This window comes from Stegodyphus dumicola, chromosome 5, assembly GCF_044657685.1.
Source record: "Stegodyphus dumicola isolate Sdum_Otavi_A_Nest chromosome 5, ASM4465768v1".
Taxonomy (NCBI): Eukaryota; Metazoa; Arthropoda; class Arachnida; order Araneae; family Eresidae; genus Stegodyphus; species Stegodyphus dumicola.
In genome coordinates this window covers 60,896,165-60,913,881 of record NC_140772.1, presented here as the reverse complement: position 1 = coordinate 60,913,881, position 17,717 = coordinate 60,896,165, and the positions used below count along the sequence as shown (strand labels likewise).

Genomic DNA, 17,717 nt, shown 5'->3' with positions numbered 1-17,717 from the left:
CTAGTAAAAAGATTTGACAAAATTTTCTTTCTGTTTGAATTATAAAATTTATAATTAACTTATTACTCTGAAAATTTTCAGTCAGCATGAAATATAAAATGTGCTGAATTACGATAATGAACCATTTTAGCCAAAATTTTAAATATATTTCAGTGTATTCTCAGTGAACTAAAAATAAAAATATTAATTTTTAATTTATTGAGTAATTGCATGTTCTCATATGATAAAAAATTCGGCCGAGTTAAAAAATAATACTTTTTTTAAAGACATTAATATTTTCAATAGTTTTTAAATAAAATGGCAACAACATATGGCTGTATGTCAAATCAAATCTTGGCTTTTGTTTACGGAAAGGTAAGTTGTCATTTATTTTATTTGGAAATAATTTAATCGACTATACTCTTCTTTATTTTTCGAAATAATATTATCAATCATTATCTGACATTTTTATTCGCTATTTATTCATTTTAAGTAACAAAGAAGATGGTTTATAAAATGAAAATATTTTAATCTCAGAAGAATGCCGATTAATTCATAAATAACATTGCAAATTATTCTTTCGGAACTTTTAAGTAAAATTGATTAAAAGAGTTGTAGGAAAGGTTATGCTTTTCTGAAATTATGCTGACACCATCCATATTTATTTTCTTTATTAATGATTGTGTGCTTTGTTCATATTTCATTATATCAAGATTTAAAAATGTTCAGCGAGATTATGAATTGTAGGGAAATAATTCGAAAGTTTTTTTTTTATGTGAAATCATATAGGAAAATATTTTCTCTAATATGTATGATTGATTTTTGTCACTTCTTTTCCTTTCTTTGAAACATTTTTTAAATTTAATGTGCCGCATATATTTGTATTCTTTATAATAAAATTTTCAAGTGAAATTAATGTACTGAATAGAAATTTAAATTAGTTTGAATATTGTTTTAGGAATTTAATACTGTTTCATGTAATTTCTGTATTTTAAATCTCTGTATAATGAATCGTATGAAAAGGAAGTTCTTAAATTATCTCTGTCCCTTGAAATGTTTAAAGAACATGTAATAATTAAAAAAATTATATGTATGTTATGTGAATAATGTGTTATACTTCATGGGTTAAATATTTGTTCGTATATAACTACCAGAATAGGTTACGAGTTCTTTTGGTCATTGCTTTGAATATCTTTCAGGTATGGTTTTATGTAATAATAGTAAAATTGTCTGTTTTCCTCTTAAGCAGTGTCTTGTTAACAGCATTATTAGCCTGTGGCAAACCAGTGTGCTGAGGTCCCTGCAAAAACATTTGTAGAAATGAAATGGTAAGCATAGGGCCCTTGGTGCCCATCGTGCTCTTGCATTAAACTGGCCCTGTTCTTAAGGACTATTAATTGTTGCAGCTTTTACTTCTGCCCACTTCTCTCATGGTGGAATTGTTGAAAATGAATGTAAATTAAGAGTCTTCATAACTAGATATGTATGAAATATTCAAATTTCCATTAAGTGACAATCATATGGCAGGGCATTTAAAACCTAAAATTTTACTGATATTGAGCAGTAAGGATAAGTACAAAATGCACATTTTCCCCCCTATTTACTTTCACAATCCTGGAAAGAAGAGCCATTCAGTTAGTCTTGTGAGAACTATAAAAAAATGGGCTAATTTTTTGAATATGGTAACAGGTAGTTTGGCGACATTTTGGTAAGGCGATAAAGGTTACTAGCTAGGACTTTAGCAGTGTACATGAATGAAGTCAAGAGTGTGCGCAATGCCATTTTTGTGCAATTCTGGGATTTTGTTTAAGTGAAAATAGGTCGACGTGTACATGGATACCGTGTATGTGCAATTCTTAAAAACGTGGCAAGCAGTGGGCGATTCTGCACTTTGTCCCAATTTCGCATCTAATCTTCATCATGATTAAGCACTTTTGTTCCACAAAATTTCTAGCATAAGCGTAATTCGGCTAGCAGATTGTTGGAAAAAAAAGTTGAGTAAAAAAAAAAAAAAATGCCTTTACTTCATGAAAACAAAATGGCGTCCAAACAAAAACTAGCAGGTTGCTGTAGCAGGCCAAATTTTTTGCCAAAAAACCGCCAAGTTACCATAATCCAAAGATTAACAAAAAAGGTTATTTTATTTGTAAAATTTATGAAAATTTCAATAACAACAGATGCTTTTAAAGAAAAAATTTCATTTTTTGTCATAAAATTAAAGAATTGCACAAACTTGGCATTGTACACTCCCTTGACTTTGTCCATGTACACCTCGATATGTGCCATAACCAAAACTATTCGTGCTCTGCTGGGATCCATCCGAATACTCTCCGCCAAACCTTTCCTGCCAAATCTAAAGTCTCTCTCTTTTTTTTTAAATTAAAAATTTTTTTTTATCTAACCTATTGTTGGATTAAATGCAGTAAATAATTTTAATATATGTAAGGGCCAAGATTCTTATTTCTGGGAATTTATGTATACATGCTGGAGGGGGGGGGGAACACCATTTCAGCAGGCAACATTTTTTTTCTTATCTATTTTAGTTCTATATTTAGAAAAATAGTTAATCTATTTTTCTAAATTTCTTATGTTTCAGAAAATTTTAAAACCATGTTGCTGTGTAATAAAATTAATGTTTTTATTTCCTCCTATGATAGTGTTGGTGAATTTCACAAACTTATTGGTGATTATGAAGAGAAACATTTGTTTAGCTATCTTTATGTATGTTTTGATTATGCATTGATGAAATAGACATAAAAATACCTAAATAAATGTTTATCTTCACATTTGACGATTCAGAGAACCACCCATATTTTTGCACTCTTTTTTTTTTCTCCCCATGCAAGACATATACACTTTTAAGTTTTTCGTGCTGTTATTCTGTATGCAACAACCTGTTTTTGCTTTAAAAAACTTAGCAACGTGTACGACCTTTGGACCAAAATGAGATGGGGAAAAAGAAGTGCCTTATGCCATTAAGGAAGCTATATCCTGTGTACATGCTGCTGTATGCATGTAAAAAGTTCAAAGATGACAAGAACTCTAATGAAATCAATGACATTTTGGTTAAATTTCCATGGGGAACAAATATTAATTTAGCAGTCAAATAACAAAAATCAGTGTTATGTTTGCAAATTTTTACAGGACTAGTTTTGATGGTTTTACCTAACCACCATCCTCAGCTGCCAAAGTGCAAATGAGCAAGATAAGATATAGCGAATAAATATATCCCTAATAACCTTATCTTTCCCTATATCTTATCTCATTTATTTGCACTTTGGCAGCTGAGGATGGTGGCTCGGTAAAACCATTGAAACTAGCCCTGTGAAAATTTGCAAATATAACGCTGATTTTTGTTGTTTGACTTCTAAATTAATGAAATTTTGTCAGAAATGATGAAAACTATAGTATGTAGTCTACCACAAACAATATGCTAAAACACTGAAATTTCCGTAGGGGGGATTATAATCCTCAGAGTAGTAAAAATGTCTTAAGAAGTGGAAATCTGTCTCGGGCAATGCTAAATGCATACATGGGTTGTTACATGAATACTTTTTAACGACATGGTACATTGCATCATCATTACTATTTTGCAATTTTTCTGTGGGTGTGTGGACAATTGGAAAGCTCCTTAAGAACTTGTATATGGGAAAATTAGGTACTTATGTATTATTCCGTTGACAATGAAAGTTGGCTAAAATCAAATTGTGAATATGGCAGGAGTACTGTGAAAGTTTCGCTGGTCATTCCTGTGGAATTCTAAATTGCACTTTTCTCATTAACAACTTTTCTTTTCTCATTAATAAAACATTTGTTAGTCTATCTGCACAATTTTACTAAATAGCTACTGCTGTGAAAATATTTGACTCACTTTATTTTTGTGCTTCATTATAAGGATTTTGTCAATTTGTACTGTTACATTGGTAAGAAGTTTGTACTCATATAGGTAATTTTAGTCAAATTATGAGTGAAATTGTTGTTATTTCTTTTGTATAATGCAACATGAAAAATTTAAAGAGACGAGCTATGCTCGAAAAGTAAGAATAGAGGGGACAATTAACATTGTCTAAATGGGTATCTCAGTTATTGACAAGATAACACCAAGCTGACAGCGGTTTTGGCAACTTTTTTTCATTGCCAATTTGGTGAGAAATTGTCAAAAGTCAAAGCAATTGGTCAACCTTGTCGACCAACTGCTGACATTTTGGTTTGGCCCTGTATCACCATAATAAGTATTGAAACTGAATCAATATAAATGATTACTATATTAGCTGCAACTATAATTTGACGCTCATATCGCCTTCCATTAATTTCGAGAAGCAGAAATGGTTAGACTGAAGGGTACTCCTTGTATTATTGAGAAGTTGTTGTTCCATTTATCGCCAGGATGTTGATTTATTTATGGTAACCTGAGTAGTTGAATGTTATGGAAACCTTATTATGGTGTAATTGACTGCATGATTGTGGTAAATTTTGAATTATAGGATGTTTTGTAAGGGCTTGTGGTGTGTGTTGATTAGGAAATACATTGCTTGTTTTGTTGTTTAGACGGTAGAATGGCTGAATGTAGTAAGATTAATTTGAAGTTTCTGTACGATTTGGAATGAAAGGGGAAAATAGCATTTATTGACTGTAATGAAGGTTGTGTGTAAATGAAGGTTTACTTAGTAGCTATTTTCCGGACAGTTCGGAACTACGGAGGATAATTTTTACTCTTATTTTTGTGAATTTATGTGGCGATGCCGATATATGGATTGAAGTTCAGATAATTTTAGGAAGTTTTTGGATGCTGTTAAGGAATTTTGTGTGCCACAGACTGAAGAGGAAGAAATCTCTAAATAAGGTAGGTGGATATTTGCTTTGTGTACTGCTTAGATGCATAAGAGGTTTTTCCTTTTTATGTTATTTTATTGTTTGGTTTAAAATGTAGTTTATTGAGATTATGTATTTTTTGTTTGCCTCTACTGTAGAATTGGGCTCTCCTTTAATTTTTTAAGCGAAAACAGGTCGACGTGTACATGAATAAAGTCAAGTGAATGCACAATGCCTAGTTTGTGCAATTCTGTGATAGGAAGTAAAAACGAAGTATTGTAGTGCGAAAAGTTTCAGGCAGCATATTTCAACAAAAATATCCATTTTGATCGCTATAGAATGCAATTTAACAATGTTTTTGCATGACATCTGTATGCAAGGACAGATTAAAAGACTCGGTTAATCTTTGGATTATGGTAACTTGGCGTTTTTTTGGCTAAAATTTGGCAACCATCCCTGCTACAGCAACCTGCTAGTTTTGTTTTGGACGCCATTTTGTTTTCACAAAGTAAACGCATGTTTTTTTTTTTTTTACTCAACATTTTTTTTCCAACAATCTGCTAGCCGAATTATGCTTATGCTAGAACTTTTATGGAACAAAAGTGCTTAGTCATGACAAAGATTAGATGCGAAATTGGGAGAAAGTGCAGAATCGCCCACTGCTTGCCACGTTTTTAAGATTTGCACATACACGGTATCCATGTACACGTCGACCTATTTTCACTTAAAAAAAATCCCAGAATTGCACATAAATGGCATTGCGCATACTCTTGACTTTATCCATGTACACTGCTAAAGTCCTAGCTAGTAACCTTTATCGCCTTACCAAAATGTCGCCAAACTACCTGTTATCATACTCCAAAGATTAGTCAAAAACTCTTAAAAAAAAAAAAAAAAAAATTATAAAACTGCTTTAAAATGAATTCTAAAGAGAATTTTTCGTGTTGTCTGTATGTATGTATCTCACATAACTCAAAAACTAATAGCCTCAGAATGTTGAAATTTTGTATATAGGACTGCTATAACATGTGGATGTGCACCTCATATTTTGGTTGCAATCGGCTGCACCAAAATTATATAAATATATTTATATATATATCCACTCTGTTACCGGGCTCAGTGATCTCAGTTTCTTTAATCTTATATGTTTGTAAATTGTGCATTTTTTGCTTTAAAAATGATTTCTTAGCTTCTGATTAAAGTTTTTATGCTTTTAGGAAACCTGCAAGCAATATTTGTAGAATTACCAAAAATTTAAAAGCTGTTTAAGTGCAGTTAAGCCTAATGTTTAAATAACATGGCAGACATATTTGCTTACATTTGAAACAGCAGAATAGTAAATTTGTTGCCAATATAGAGAGGCTAAGCTTCACAACAACATAGATAATGCCTTCATTTATTATTGCGTATTAAATGATGCTTAATCCTTTCTGGAATTTGAGAAAATAAGTGTTTTAAGATTTACTTCAAAATTTTTAATATAGATATTTTTTATGTATTGTTATGGATTTGGTATTTAAATAGCTAATGTTAGTTGAATTATAAATTAAATTGTTTTATTCCCCGTGCAGTGCCAGTACCTCCTACATACAAAGCCACGGCATGGCTGACACTACGTCACTAAAGTCGTCCTTATCTACAGACAGCATGGTTGCCACATGAAGCCACTTATCGCTGTTATTCCCTTAAGACGAGAGAAAATGAAACGTAGTCTCCCTTTTGCAGAAGGCTTATATCATTGGGTTTTAAATAAATAAATATGTACAGTCAAAAGTCGTTGATTCGGACACCCATAATCCGGACCTCAAAGCTAAAAACTTTCTGCGCATGCGCCGCGTTGGCACATGCGCACAGGCGGTTAACGCGTGCGCGTAAGACCTTGACTATTGCGCATATGCGTGTGCGCAAGTGCAGAATATGTTTTCGCGTGCACGTTTAATGTATAACGGACTAAAATTATCTAATTATCTATTTCAGTTAATGTTGATGATTGCGTTGTTCTTTAATCTTCGAACTGGATCCGGCGTATTACTTTTTTTCAGACTGTAAGAGCAATTTTATAAAAGTAAACTTGAACTTTCGATTATGTCAAATAGAATTTCCAATGCTGGAGCTCCCAAAGGATCTACAAAACGAAAGTATGTTTCGATGTCCATCAAACAAAAAGTGGAATTGCTACAAAAAATGGATAAAGACATGAAGAAGGTGACAGAGAGGTTAGTGAAAACGAAAAAATTTTGATTGACAAGTTAGTCGGTATTCTCGGCACAGCAATTACGGGACTTGAACAGCGGAACTTTGTAACTGAACAAGAAATTATGTCTGTTTATAGAATTAAAGAGAAAGTATTATCACATAAAACGAAGCAACTTAAACAACTTACATTGAAAGAAATGTTTAATAAAGTAAACAAATAAATATTAAGCTTTTTTTTTTTTTTTTTTTGTAAATTTTGATACCCTTTAGATCATAATTGTTGTTTATTTCATAAATTACGGGTTCATATTTTTAATTTTAGGATTTCTGCATGCCATCTTACAAGATTTAAACTGATGATCTATAATCCGAAAAAATCGATAATCCGGAATCGCCGAAGTCCCGACAAGTCCGGATTAACGACTTTTGACCGTATATCCGATTTTCTCTTCATCCACTGCATTTCCTAATTTCAAATACGTATCTTAACTTTTCTTAAATAATTTTACACTTAAAATAATAGAACAGAAATTGATTTAACATACATCAGATGGTGGTGATAAAATACATGTTTAAGATCTGGCTGTTGCTGGTTTGTTTTTTGAATATATATTTTACTAAATATCCTCTTCCTTAATAAAAAGGCAACAGTAATGCATAATGACAAGTTAACAGTTGATTAAAACTAAAAATCCCTAATCCTAAATCTATTAATCATGTTTTATTTTTGGAATATCAGGTTTTAACAACATTTGCTATTTACACATATTTGTTTAGTAATTTTCCGGTTTTGATCTTGTTCACTTCACTGTAGGATTGAATTTCGTAACATATAATAAATCTGGAGTATGATTTGAATACTATTTTTGAGCAATATGAAAAATACTATTTTTGAGCATATATTGTTATTTATTCAGTGTTAATTTTCAATATAGGCGCAAAAAATTCCACACATTTAAGCTTTTTCAATTAGATTCCTATTTTTGAAGAATATGTATTTGCATTTTTCTCAATAACATAAAAGGAAAATTGCAAAAATTCAACAAACTTTACACTTGTTTGGAATTCAAAATTCTCAAGTTTCATTCTTATCATTTAATGTCTGTAACATCCCTTTTGTTTAATATGTACATATATAATTTTCTTGTAACTAGTAAATTTTTGTTCCTCAAAATCATTTAATTGTAACTTATCTAAGAATTTTTCAGCAAATGATAAATATGAAGTTGTATAATTGATATGCACTTAATGGAATTTTTTTATCAGGAAAATCAGCAGAAACTTTTAAAACATCTAAATAGATCAAATGCCCTGAATTTTTAGAATTGTAAGGAATAAGGAGTTTAGTGTTAAGGTAAGATTTAAAATTTTAAGAATAACTTCAGATCTTTATTAAGAAAGTAGCACAACTAGGGTGCAAAACACATTAAAAAAAAAGACTTATTTTTTTTACCTGAAATGTTTCTACCAGTACATTTATAACTAGAAATAATAGGAAATGACACCATGTATTATAGTGAGAAAAAGGGGGAGTAAATCTTTATTTAGGCAACTTCATGCTACTTACTTTTTATTACAGTAAATCCCTTTGAGAAAAAATAACTTAGTACAAATGTATGAGACCTTATAGCTGGGAAGAAATGAAAGTGCTTTTTTATTCTAGTTTATTTTTAATAGAGTTATCAGATGCATTTTCCCCTGTATACGTACAACTATATTTCTAGAAATTTTATTTCTTTGACAGAATTAAACATAGAATAAAATGAAAATAATATATTTGTAAATATCTATAAAAATTAGTCATCTGGAATTGTATTTGACTATAAATTGTACATACTTCCTTCTTACAGTTTAAAATTAATGTAACAAACACGTCTGTTTCAATTAAAATACGATTAGAAAATTTCAAGATATTAATTTTAAAATATAAACGAAAGTAATATTAATTGACAAAGTATTTTATATTCAAAAATGAATATTTCTTTAGTTTATGATGAAAAAGCTTAGTATATTATGCAACAGATCTTAGAGCTTTAGCACTTTTCTATGATAATTGCAAATATTTCCCCTTTTTCTATGATAATTGCAAATATTTCCCCTTTTTTTATGTGTAAGCGTGCATGCATTTGGAATAGGTGGCAAAGACTTCACAACACAAATAGAAAAAGCACTTTTTTATTCAACATATTATACACATTCTGCAGAAAATATTCATTTAAAAAATGAATAACAAGTTGGAAAATATTAAAAAAAAAATAGGTTAGTTTCACTCTCTTATTTTGTACCTTAAACACAACATATTTCATTTCTGCTACATACATAAACTATTTTTTTAATGTTTTCAATTTCCGTTGCTTAGTTAAATTATTATTTAAAAGATTATCATTTAACTTTTTGCAGTAATTATTTAGAAAAATATTTGTTGATGATTGTATGTTATTTTTCAAAATAATCTGAGGGTTATGAAGACAAAGTGGAGAGACGACTTTCGTGACGTCAGAGCGTTCAAACAACCCTACAGCCTTGGCTTTGTATGTAGGAGGTACTGGCAGTGCAGCGTGTGATGAATATTAAAGGAAAGCTAAGCCAGAAAATTAAAAATAAAGAGCACATGCATTTAAAATTTAATAAATAAATATCTCTTTCGAGAAAGTTCCAGAAATTTCTCGCGCATTTAAAAAGCTTATATAAGCGGCATGAAAACCTTTCAATTCATTGTTGTAGTTAGTTAGTTTGTTGTTGTTTTAAGAGTTTCTTTAGAAAACTGCTTTTGTTGATTGTAGTGAATTCGCAGATTAGCTTTCTTTAGCTGTTTTGAATTGAGTTCTCTTGAACGTTTGAGTAGTTAAAAGATAACTACAGTGAGATATTGTAATACCGCACGGACATCTGAGGAAATTTAAGCATTTTTGTTGTAATAATAATAAATTTTGTTCATTTTTCATCGGGCTTGTGCATTTAATTCCAAACGAACTGGTACGCATGCAACAATTTTTGGTGTCAGAAGTGGGATTTTTGAATGATAATTACAAGCGCGATGGAACGATTGAGGCAGCTCATAAGTGCTTTTACTGCATACCAAGAAAAGATGGAAGCTGGCCAAGCATCATTTAAAGAAGAAATGAAAGAAAAGATGGATGCTGGTCAGGAAAAGATGAAAGATTCTGCTAAAGATGAGATGTAATCCATTAAGGAAGAAATGAAAGGCATTAAAGCTGGTCAAGAAAATATTGAAGCAGGTCAAGAAGAAATGAAAAGAGAAATTACCTGCATAATAGAAAACAAATTTGAGGCTATGGAAAACAGAATGGACATGGTTGAAAATAGAGTTGGTGAAATTGAAGAAAAGGTGTCTGCTGTCCAACAACAAATCGAACAACAAATTGATGACAGAGTTTCTGCAGTTTCCAAAGAAGTGGATACTTTAAAGAAATTCGTAGCGATGGCAGGGAGCAATTTGGATGGTTTTAAATTTTTACCGATGCCTGCTCGTCCCTGTCTGAAACTATCTATGTGTGATGGGAAGATTTCCCGGCAAGTGTATAAGACACAATTTTCTATCATTGCGGATGCGAATGGATGGGATTCCCAAACTAAGGCTTGTCATCTCGCCGCTTCTCTGAGAGCAGACGCAGCGGACCCTGCAGACACTTCCAGAAAACCAAAGACTTGACTTCGAAGTTCTATATGGCGCATTAGAGCTGCGCTTTGACAAGAAATGTTTAAAAGACTCCAGCAGGATTCAATTAAAATCCTGTCAACAGAAGCCCACCGAATCACTCCAGGAACTCTCCACGGATGTTGAAAGGCTGTCCCACCTCGTCTTTACAGAATCCTGTCCCTGCAGTGCTTTATCGATGGCATCTGGGATCCCAAAATACAGAAGGCTCTACGAAATGGCGGGTGTTAAAGATTTAAAAAGTGCTCTAGTGTATGCCATGAAATTTGAAGCATCCCAGCAAGCAACTCATAAAGACCGCCACCCAATCAGAACTGCTCAAGTTCAAGAGCCGAGGGATCAAGTCGCTATTCGTCCAGACGATATAACCAGACAACTGAATCTGTGACAAGAAATCGACCTGAAAATGTTGGAACTGTGGATCTGAAGGACATAAACGAAGGTACTGCAGAACGCCCCACGGCACGGATGTTAAGATCGCTCCTAGCAAGCAGCAGGGAAACTAATTTGTGGCCATCTCGCAGGGTGGAGATAATGAAAAGCCCCAGTTTAAAGCCCTTAAGATTTCTGCAGTGAGAGGCGGCAGTAATGGACTTTGCATAATAGGACATATTAATGGAGTTCCTTGCAATATGACGATAGATACAAGAGCCAACGTCACCATCATCCGAAAAGATTTGGCTCAAACTCTGGGAAGCAAACTTATCTGGCCGCCGCCCTTCATTACCCTCCAGACTGTGTCCGGTGAGAAGATCGACATCGACGTAAAAGTAAACGTTAACATAACATTTGGCAATGCCACTTACCATCACACGGCATATGTATCAGAGATCACAGATCCTTGTATACCCGGATTGGACTTTCTAAGGAAATATAATTTTTCCTTGGACTTTAAAAATAATGAATTGCATTCTGCATCTGAGGACATAGCTCTATTTTTAATTAAGAATGAAGGAGTTAAATCTATCCACAAAAATCATAGCTTAAGACGATATCACAATGCCTGCTAAGAACAGAGATTCTACTTCCTGGATCCATAGCCAAAAATAGAAATTTCCACTACGGCATCATAGAAAATCCCAATAACTGTAATAGCCCAAAAGGAGTACTAGTAGCTTGAGCACTCGTCGACCTATTGAGAGCGGTTATCCCGGTGAGAGTGGCCAATGTAACTGAGAAGGCGAGAGTTATTAAGGAAGGTGCACTGGTTGCAGCATGTACTCCAGTGAGCAGTATTAAACGAAAGAGTAACCGTCCAGAATCCGTCTCTTCAGAAAGCATTACATCAGAGTTACTGCAGAAGGCGCAATTAAACAATGAAGAGAGGAATGCTGCCGATCGTGTCATTAAAGATCTTCAAGATGTTTTCTCCCACTCATCTTCTGACGTGGGTCGAACCAGTTTGACACAACATAGAATCGATACCTGCGATCATTCCCCGATCTAGCAACATCCAAGGCGTGTACTGATTGTTAAACAGGAAGAGGTACGAACACTTTTAAATGATGGCAATGTCATTGAGCCTTCAGCAAGTCCATGGGCATCTCCCATCGTTCTTGTCAGAAAGAAAGATGGCTCAACAAGATTTTGCGTTGACTATCGCCGGTTGAATGAGGTTACAAAGAAAGACAGTTACCCTGTTCCTAGAATTGACAACATTCTGGACACTCTTTCTGGAAGAAAGTGGTTCTCAACACTTGATCTAAAGAATGGGTATTGGCAGGTAAAAATGCATTCTGATGACTGAGAAAAGAGGGCATTTACTACGGAACAAGGACTTTGGCCGTTCAAGGTGATGCCGTTTGGACTCTGCAATGCACTGGCTACATTCGAGCGTCTAATGGAGACTGTTTTGAAAGGTCTTTCCTACGAGGCGTGACTGATGTACCTGGATGATATCATCGTCGGAAAGACTTTTGAAGAACATCTAGAAAATTTTAGAAAGGTGCTTCAAAAACTGAAGGAAGCCAATCTAAAGTTGTCCCACTAAATGCAAATTATTCAGACAGGAACTGACGTACCTAGGACATGTGTGTCCTAGGTCTCTGAAGAATGTGTGTGCACGGATCCTGAAAAGGTTTCAGCCGTTAAATCCTGGAAATGTCCCGAAAATGTCTATCAGCTGAGAAGCTTCCTAGGGCTTTGTGCCTACTATAGGATATTCGTGAAGAATTTTATTTCCGTCGCAAGACCCCTTCACAAGCTGACAGAGAGCAAGCAAAAGTTCTTGTGGACAAAAAAATGCGAGGATGCATTTAACAACTTAAAGGATACTATAACATGTACTCCTATCCTGACGTATCCTCACCACTACAGACCATTTATTCTTGACATGGACGCGAGCAGTGAAAGTGTCGGTGCTGTTTTGTCCCAAGAAATAGACGGCCAAGAACATGTAGTGGTGTACTGGACATTAAACCCATAATTGATTTAAGGGAGTCATCGAACAGAAAACCTACATGGCAGGACATTTCTATTTATAGTTCTACAACAAAACAATACTGGCACTCTGGGATTTACTTCACATTTGAAATGGCATCTTATATCGAATTGAATGATTGGAATACGTTCCGTTGGCAACTGATACTTCCAAGATCCCGGATTCTTGATGTGCTTAAAGAACTACATAACAGCCCTACAGGAGGTCACTTTGGAATAATGAAGACCTGCAGAGAGTTCTTGAGCACTTTTACTGGAGTAATGTGAAGGATGACATGCAAAAGCGGTGCCGAACTTGCGATGCCTGTGCAGGTCGGAAAGGACTGAAGAGACGCAGCTGAGGCAAGCTGCAATGTTACAATGTAGGTGCACCTTTTGAACATATCGCCTTTGATATCTTGGGATCTCTGTCACAAACTGCTGATGGCAACAAATACATGCTTGTTGTCATTGATTACTTCACCAAGTGGCCTGAAGCGTTTCTTATTCCTGATCAAGAGCCTGTCACAGTAGCTGAGGTGATGATACAGCACTGGATTTCCAGGTTTGGAGTGCCTCTTCAGTTACATTCAGATCATGTAAGGAATTTTACGTCTGCAGTAATCAAAGAACTATGCAAACTACTTGGCAGTGACAAAACCCAAAGAATGCCATTACATCCCCAGTCAGACGGCATGGCAGAGAGGTTTAATCGAACCATCCTTAATAACCTCTCATTAGTGGTTTCCAGAAACCAACAGGACTGGGATAAGAAATTACCACTGTTTTTACTGGCTTACCGCAGTGCTGTCCACGATACTAGCGGCTACTCCCCATCACAGGTGCTCTTCGGTCGTGACCTTTGTCTGCCTTGTGATCTCTTGTTTGGTCGCCCTCGGGATGCTCCTTCATCGCCTGAGGATTATATTCAAGATCTCCAGGCCCGGTTTGAAGTGATGCACAACTTTGCACAAGAGCGAGTCAACTTGGCGACGGAGAAGATGAAGACCCAATATGACACAAGGGCTACTGAACATCAATTCCACGGAGGAGACAAGGTGTGGTTGTGGAATCCGACTTGACGGAAAGGACTCTGTCTGAAATTACAGTCATCTTGGGATGGTCCGTACACAGTCCTAAACAGGCTGAATGACATCGTGGTTCGGATCCGTAAGTCTTCGAACTCTAAACCTAAAGTCGTTCATTACGACAGGTTAGCTCATTACTATGGCCATAGTACGTAGTGCAAGTAAATGTAAATATTGTAAGACCATGGTCCTTTTTGTTTCTAAATACGTATTTGATTTGATTTGTATTTAGTATTTAATAGCATATGATTTGTTTAAGTTATTTATTGCATTTATTGTTCATGTTGTTTATTATTGCATTTAGGCCTTACTTGTAAATTTGGCTTCCTGTCCAGGGATTGTACTGCCCGGGACGTGCAGTCCTTGGGAAGGGGGCAGTGTTACAGATTTGGTATTTAAATAGCTAATGTTAGTTGAATTATAAATTAAATTGTTTTATTCCCTGTGCAGAGCAGCGCGTGACGAATATTAAAGGAAAGTTAAGCCAGAAAATTAAAAATACAAGACTACGTGCATTTAACATTTAATAAATAAATATCTTTCAAGAAAGTTCCAGAAAATTATTGCGCATTTAAAAAGCTTATATAAGTGACATGAAAACCTCTCAATTCATTGTTGTAGTTAGTCAGTTTCTTGTTGTTTTAAGTGTGTTTAGAAAACCGCTGTTATTGGTTGTAGCAAATTCGCGGATTAGCTTTCTTTAGCTGTTTTGAATTGAGTTCTCTTGAACGTTTGAGTAGTTAAAAGATAACTACTGTGAGATATTGTAATACTGCATGGACATCTGAGGAAATTTAAGCATTTTTGTTGTAATAATAATAAAATTTGTTCGTTTTTCATCGGGCTTGTGCATTTAATTCCAAACGAACCGGTACGCACACAACAGTATTTTTGCCTTGTTGTGAAGCGAGAACTGAATTGATTGAATGAGAGATACTGAATCATCTGTGAGAAACATTCTTTTTTCTTTTGCTCACTTAATTTCTTTTATACATCATTCTAGATTTATTATTGTATTTGAATAGAACATGTGGCAACGATTAGATAATTATATAAATTTTATGCACTAAATTATTAATGATAAAATTATTCAATTTATGCTTCCAAACAGTTTCATATAACTCATTAGTTCCTATCTGAGAAACAGGACTTTTCAAGTTTGTGCGGTTACGCCTTATCTGTCAGAAAAACAATTCATAGCAGGGTCCAGCAGGGGTCTGATCTTTCCCCCGTCTCTATAATGTTTATATCAATGATCTCCCACACCCATTCATTATGAAAATACTCAAATATGCTGACGACACTGTAGTACTGACTGAATCCAGAAATCCCTAGCTCGCTCTAAGTAATTTACAAATCATCTCAGTATCATCAATCAATGGTACAAGACTTTGACAATTAAGCTCAATGCCTCTAACTGTTGTATTGTGCTCTATCAGAGATACAAAACAAGATTAAGAGTCAATACTGATACCTACTTAGATAGAACTCTAATCCCCGTAGCTAATTCCTATAAATATTTAGGTGTTTACATTGATAAGTCTCTTAACTTCAAAAACTTCAAAGATCATATTTCTTTCATCTTAAACAAAGCAAATGCAGTCTACATGGTAATTTATCCTATTATCGACAAAAAATCAAAGCTCAGTCTAAAAATAAAGAAAATGCTGTACATATCTCTACTTCGATCGATCATGCTATATGCAGTGCAGGCCTGGGCAATCACCAATAAAAATGAGTGCAAAAAACTAGATATACTTAAAAGTAAAATTCTACGTAGCATTGTGAATGCACCTTGGTACATGAGAAACTCTATAATTCATAGCGACTTTGATATTCCATCTTTGCATAACTTTATACTCATGACAGCTCACAACTTCTTCGAGAAGATGAAGCATAGTCAGTATGACGCAATTAAACAAATGTTGGATTATGATCCAACCATTGAATACACTGTCAAATGCTCAAGGACAATTCGTCATGGTGGTAACTTGTAAATTTTAATTTTAAAATTTACTTGAACTCTGAATGTTTTTCGCACCGACCACAGGTCATGAACTTTGATTAATTTTCTCTGATAGAAAAACTGGATTCTATCCCATTATTTGTGTTGCATCTTATACTTATGTTAATCTATTTTTATTTAAGATTTTTATGTTACTATTTCATTTTTTAATTATTTTGTAGGAATTTTTACTTTATCGTATGATTCTACGTACTTATGAACTTTTTATGGCCTATCTAGCTACTGCATACTTCTGAAGGACTTTGAACTCTTAAGCCATCCATAGCTTTGAACTGTCTTCACGCCATTTTCATGATGTCTCACTACTGTTTATCCTGCACTCTTACTAGCTATATTGCACTCACCATCTGCATTTGCCATATAATTCACTGCACCTGCTTGCATGCTTCAATTTAATGCCATTGCTTATCACTGCACAATTTTTATGATGAATGCCTACTTTCGTAAGTATTAAGATATGCCTGCTCGCAGCTGAATTTTCTTCACCCACGTGTGTTGGTACTTCCCTAGTACCATTTATTTGGAAATATCTTTGCCTAGCGCACTTTAATGCGATCTACTGGCGAAAACTCTTTAGTAGTTAATGACCAGAAAAAAGTAAGTCATAAGTTATAATATGAACGAAATATAACACTGTTAAGTGAACCTAGTGCCAGGGTGTCGCTATGGTAAACAAATATAGTGAATTTTAAAGAGTGCGTTTATTCTATTGTAGTTTATGTGCTATCGACGAAGTAGATTTAATTCAATTCAATAAACTTAAATGAAATGCAAGAAAAAATGTGTATAGTTTAATATTCCATACAAGGAAGTCGTGGTGTACACATCAGATTTTTTTCAAAGGGAAAGTTATTAGTTTGCTATTTTAAGGCATAGCCCTTAACTGAGAACGTAACTCTTTTTTAAAAACAGGGCAAGCATAAGAATTAGAAGTGTGACAGATGTTGTACTGTGTGTGCGTTTTTAAATTTGATCTTAAACAGTTAATACAAGATGGACCCCCTCCTCTTTACAGTTCAGAACTAAATTAACATGTGTATGAGCACAGTGAGAGCAAAATAAAGAATTTGTACAATTTTGAATATGGTGGCCAAAAGTCTGGCAACCATAGCATCTTAAAATTCAAATATATTTACGAAAACTACAAGAATGGAATCCGACATAAACGCAACCCTTATGACCCAGTAATGTCAAAGACTGTTTGTCTATTTGTAGAATGAAATTCTTATTATTGTCTGTGGATTTAAAAGCTTGTGACAAAAATAAATTAAATTAGTATCTCTTGGCAAGAGCGCCTTAAAAGCACATCTTTGACAGCAGCCTCAGTTACATTAACAGGAACTCCAAATAAAATAATTCTATCCATATGCGATCTGGGTGCTCGTGCCAAAATATTGGCATCTGGAGAAGATGATATCAAATGTTTAAGCTGTTCTTGATGCTCCAGTGGTTTCCAGAAACCAACAGCCACTGGGACAAGAAGTTATTCTGTTTTTACAGAGGTAACTTCTTGTCCTAG

The 17,717-nt window shown here is 34.2% G+C and overlaps 1 protein-coding gene across 3 annotated transcripts in view; it reads left to right on the top strand.

Moving 5' to 3' along the window:
- Positions 1 to 231: 231 nt before the first annotated feature.
- Positions 232 to 17,717, top strand: part of LOC118201470 (RNA-binding protein RO60-like) — an 88,105-nt gene continuing 70,619 nt past the window's right edge. Inside the window, exon 1 of one of the 3 annotated variants that reach the window (XM_035373594.2) lies at positions 232 to 354. In XM_035373594.2, the coding sequence (XP_035229485.2) occupies positions 311 to 354 (44 nt within the window). In that variant the 5' untranslated portion in view covers positions 232 to 310. Of the gene's footprint in view, positions 355 to 1,184; positions 1,308 to 16,415; positions 16,642 to 17,717 lie in introns of those variants that run through there. The other 2 variants (XM_085816689.1, XM_035373600.2) reach the window with 2 other exon arrangements.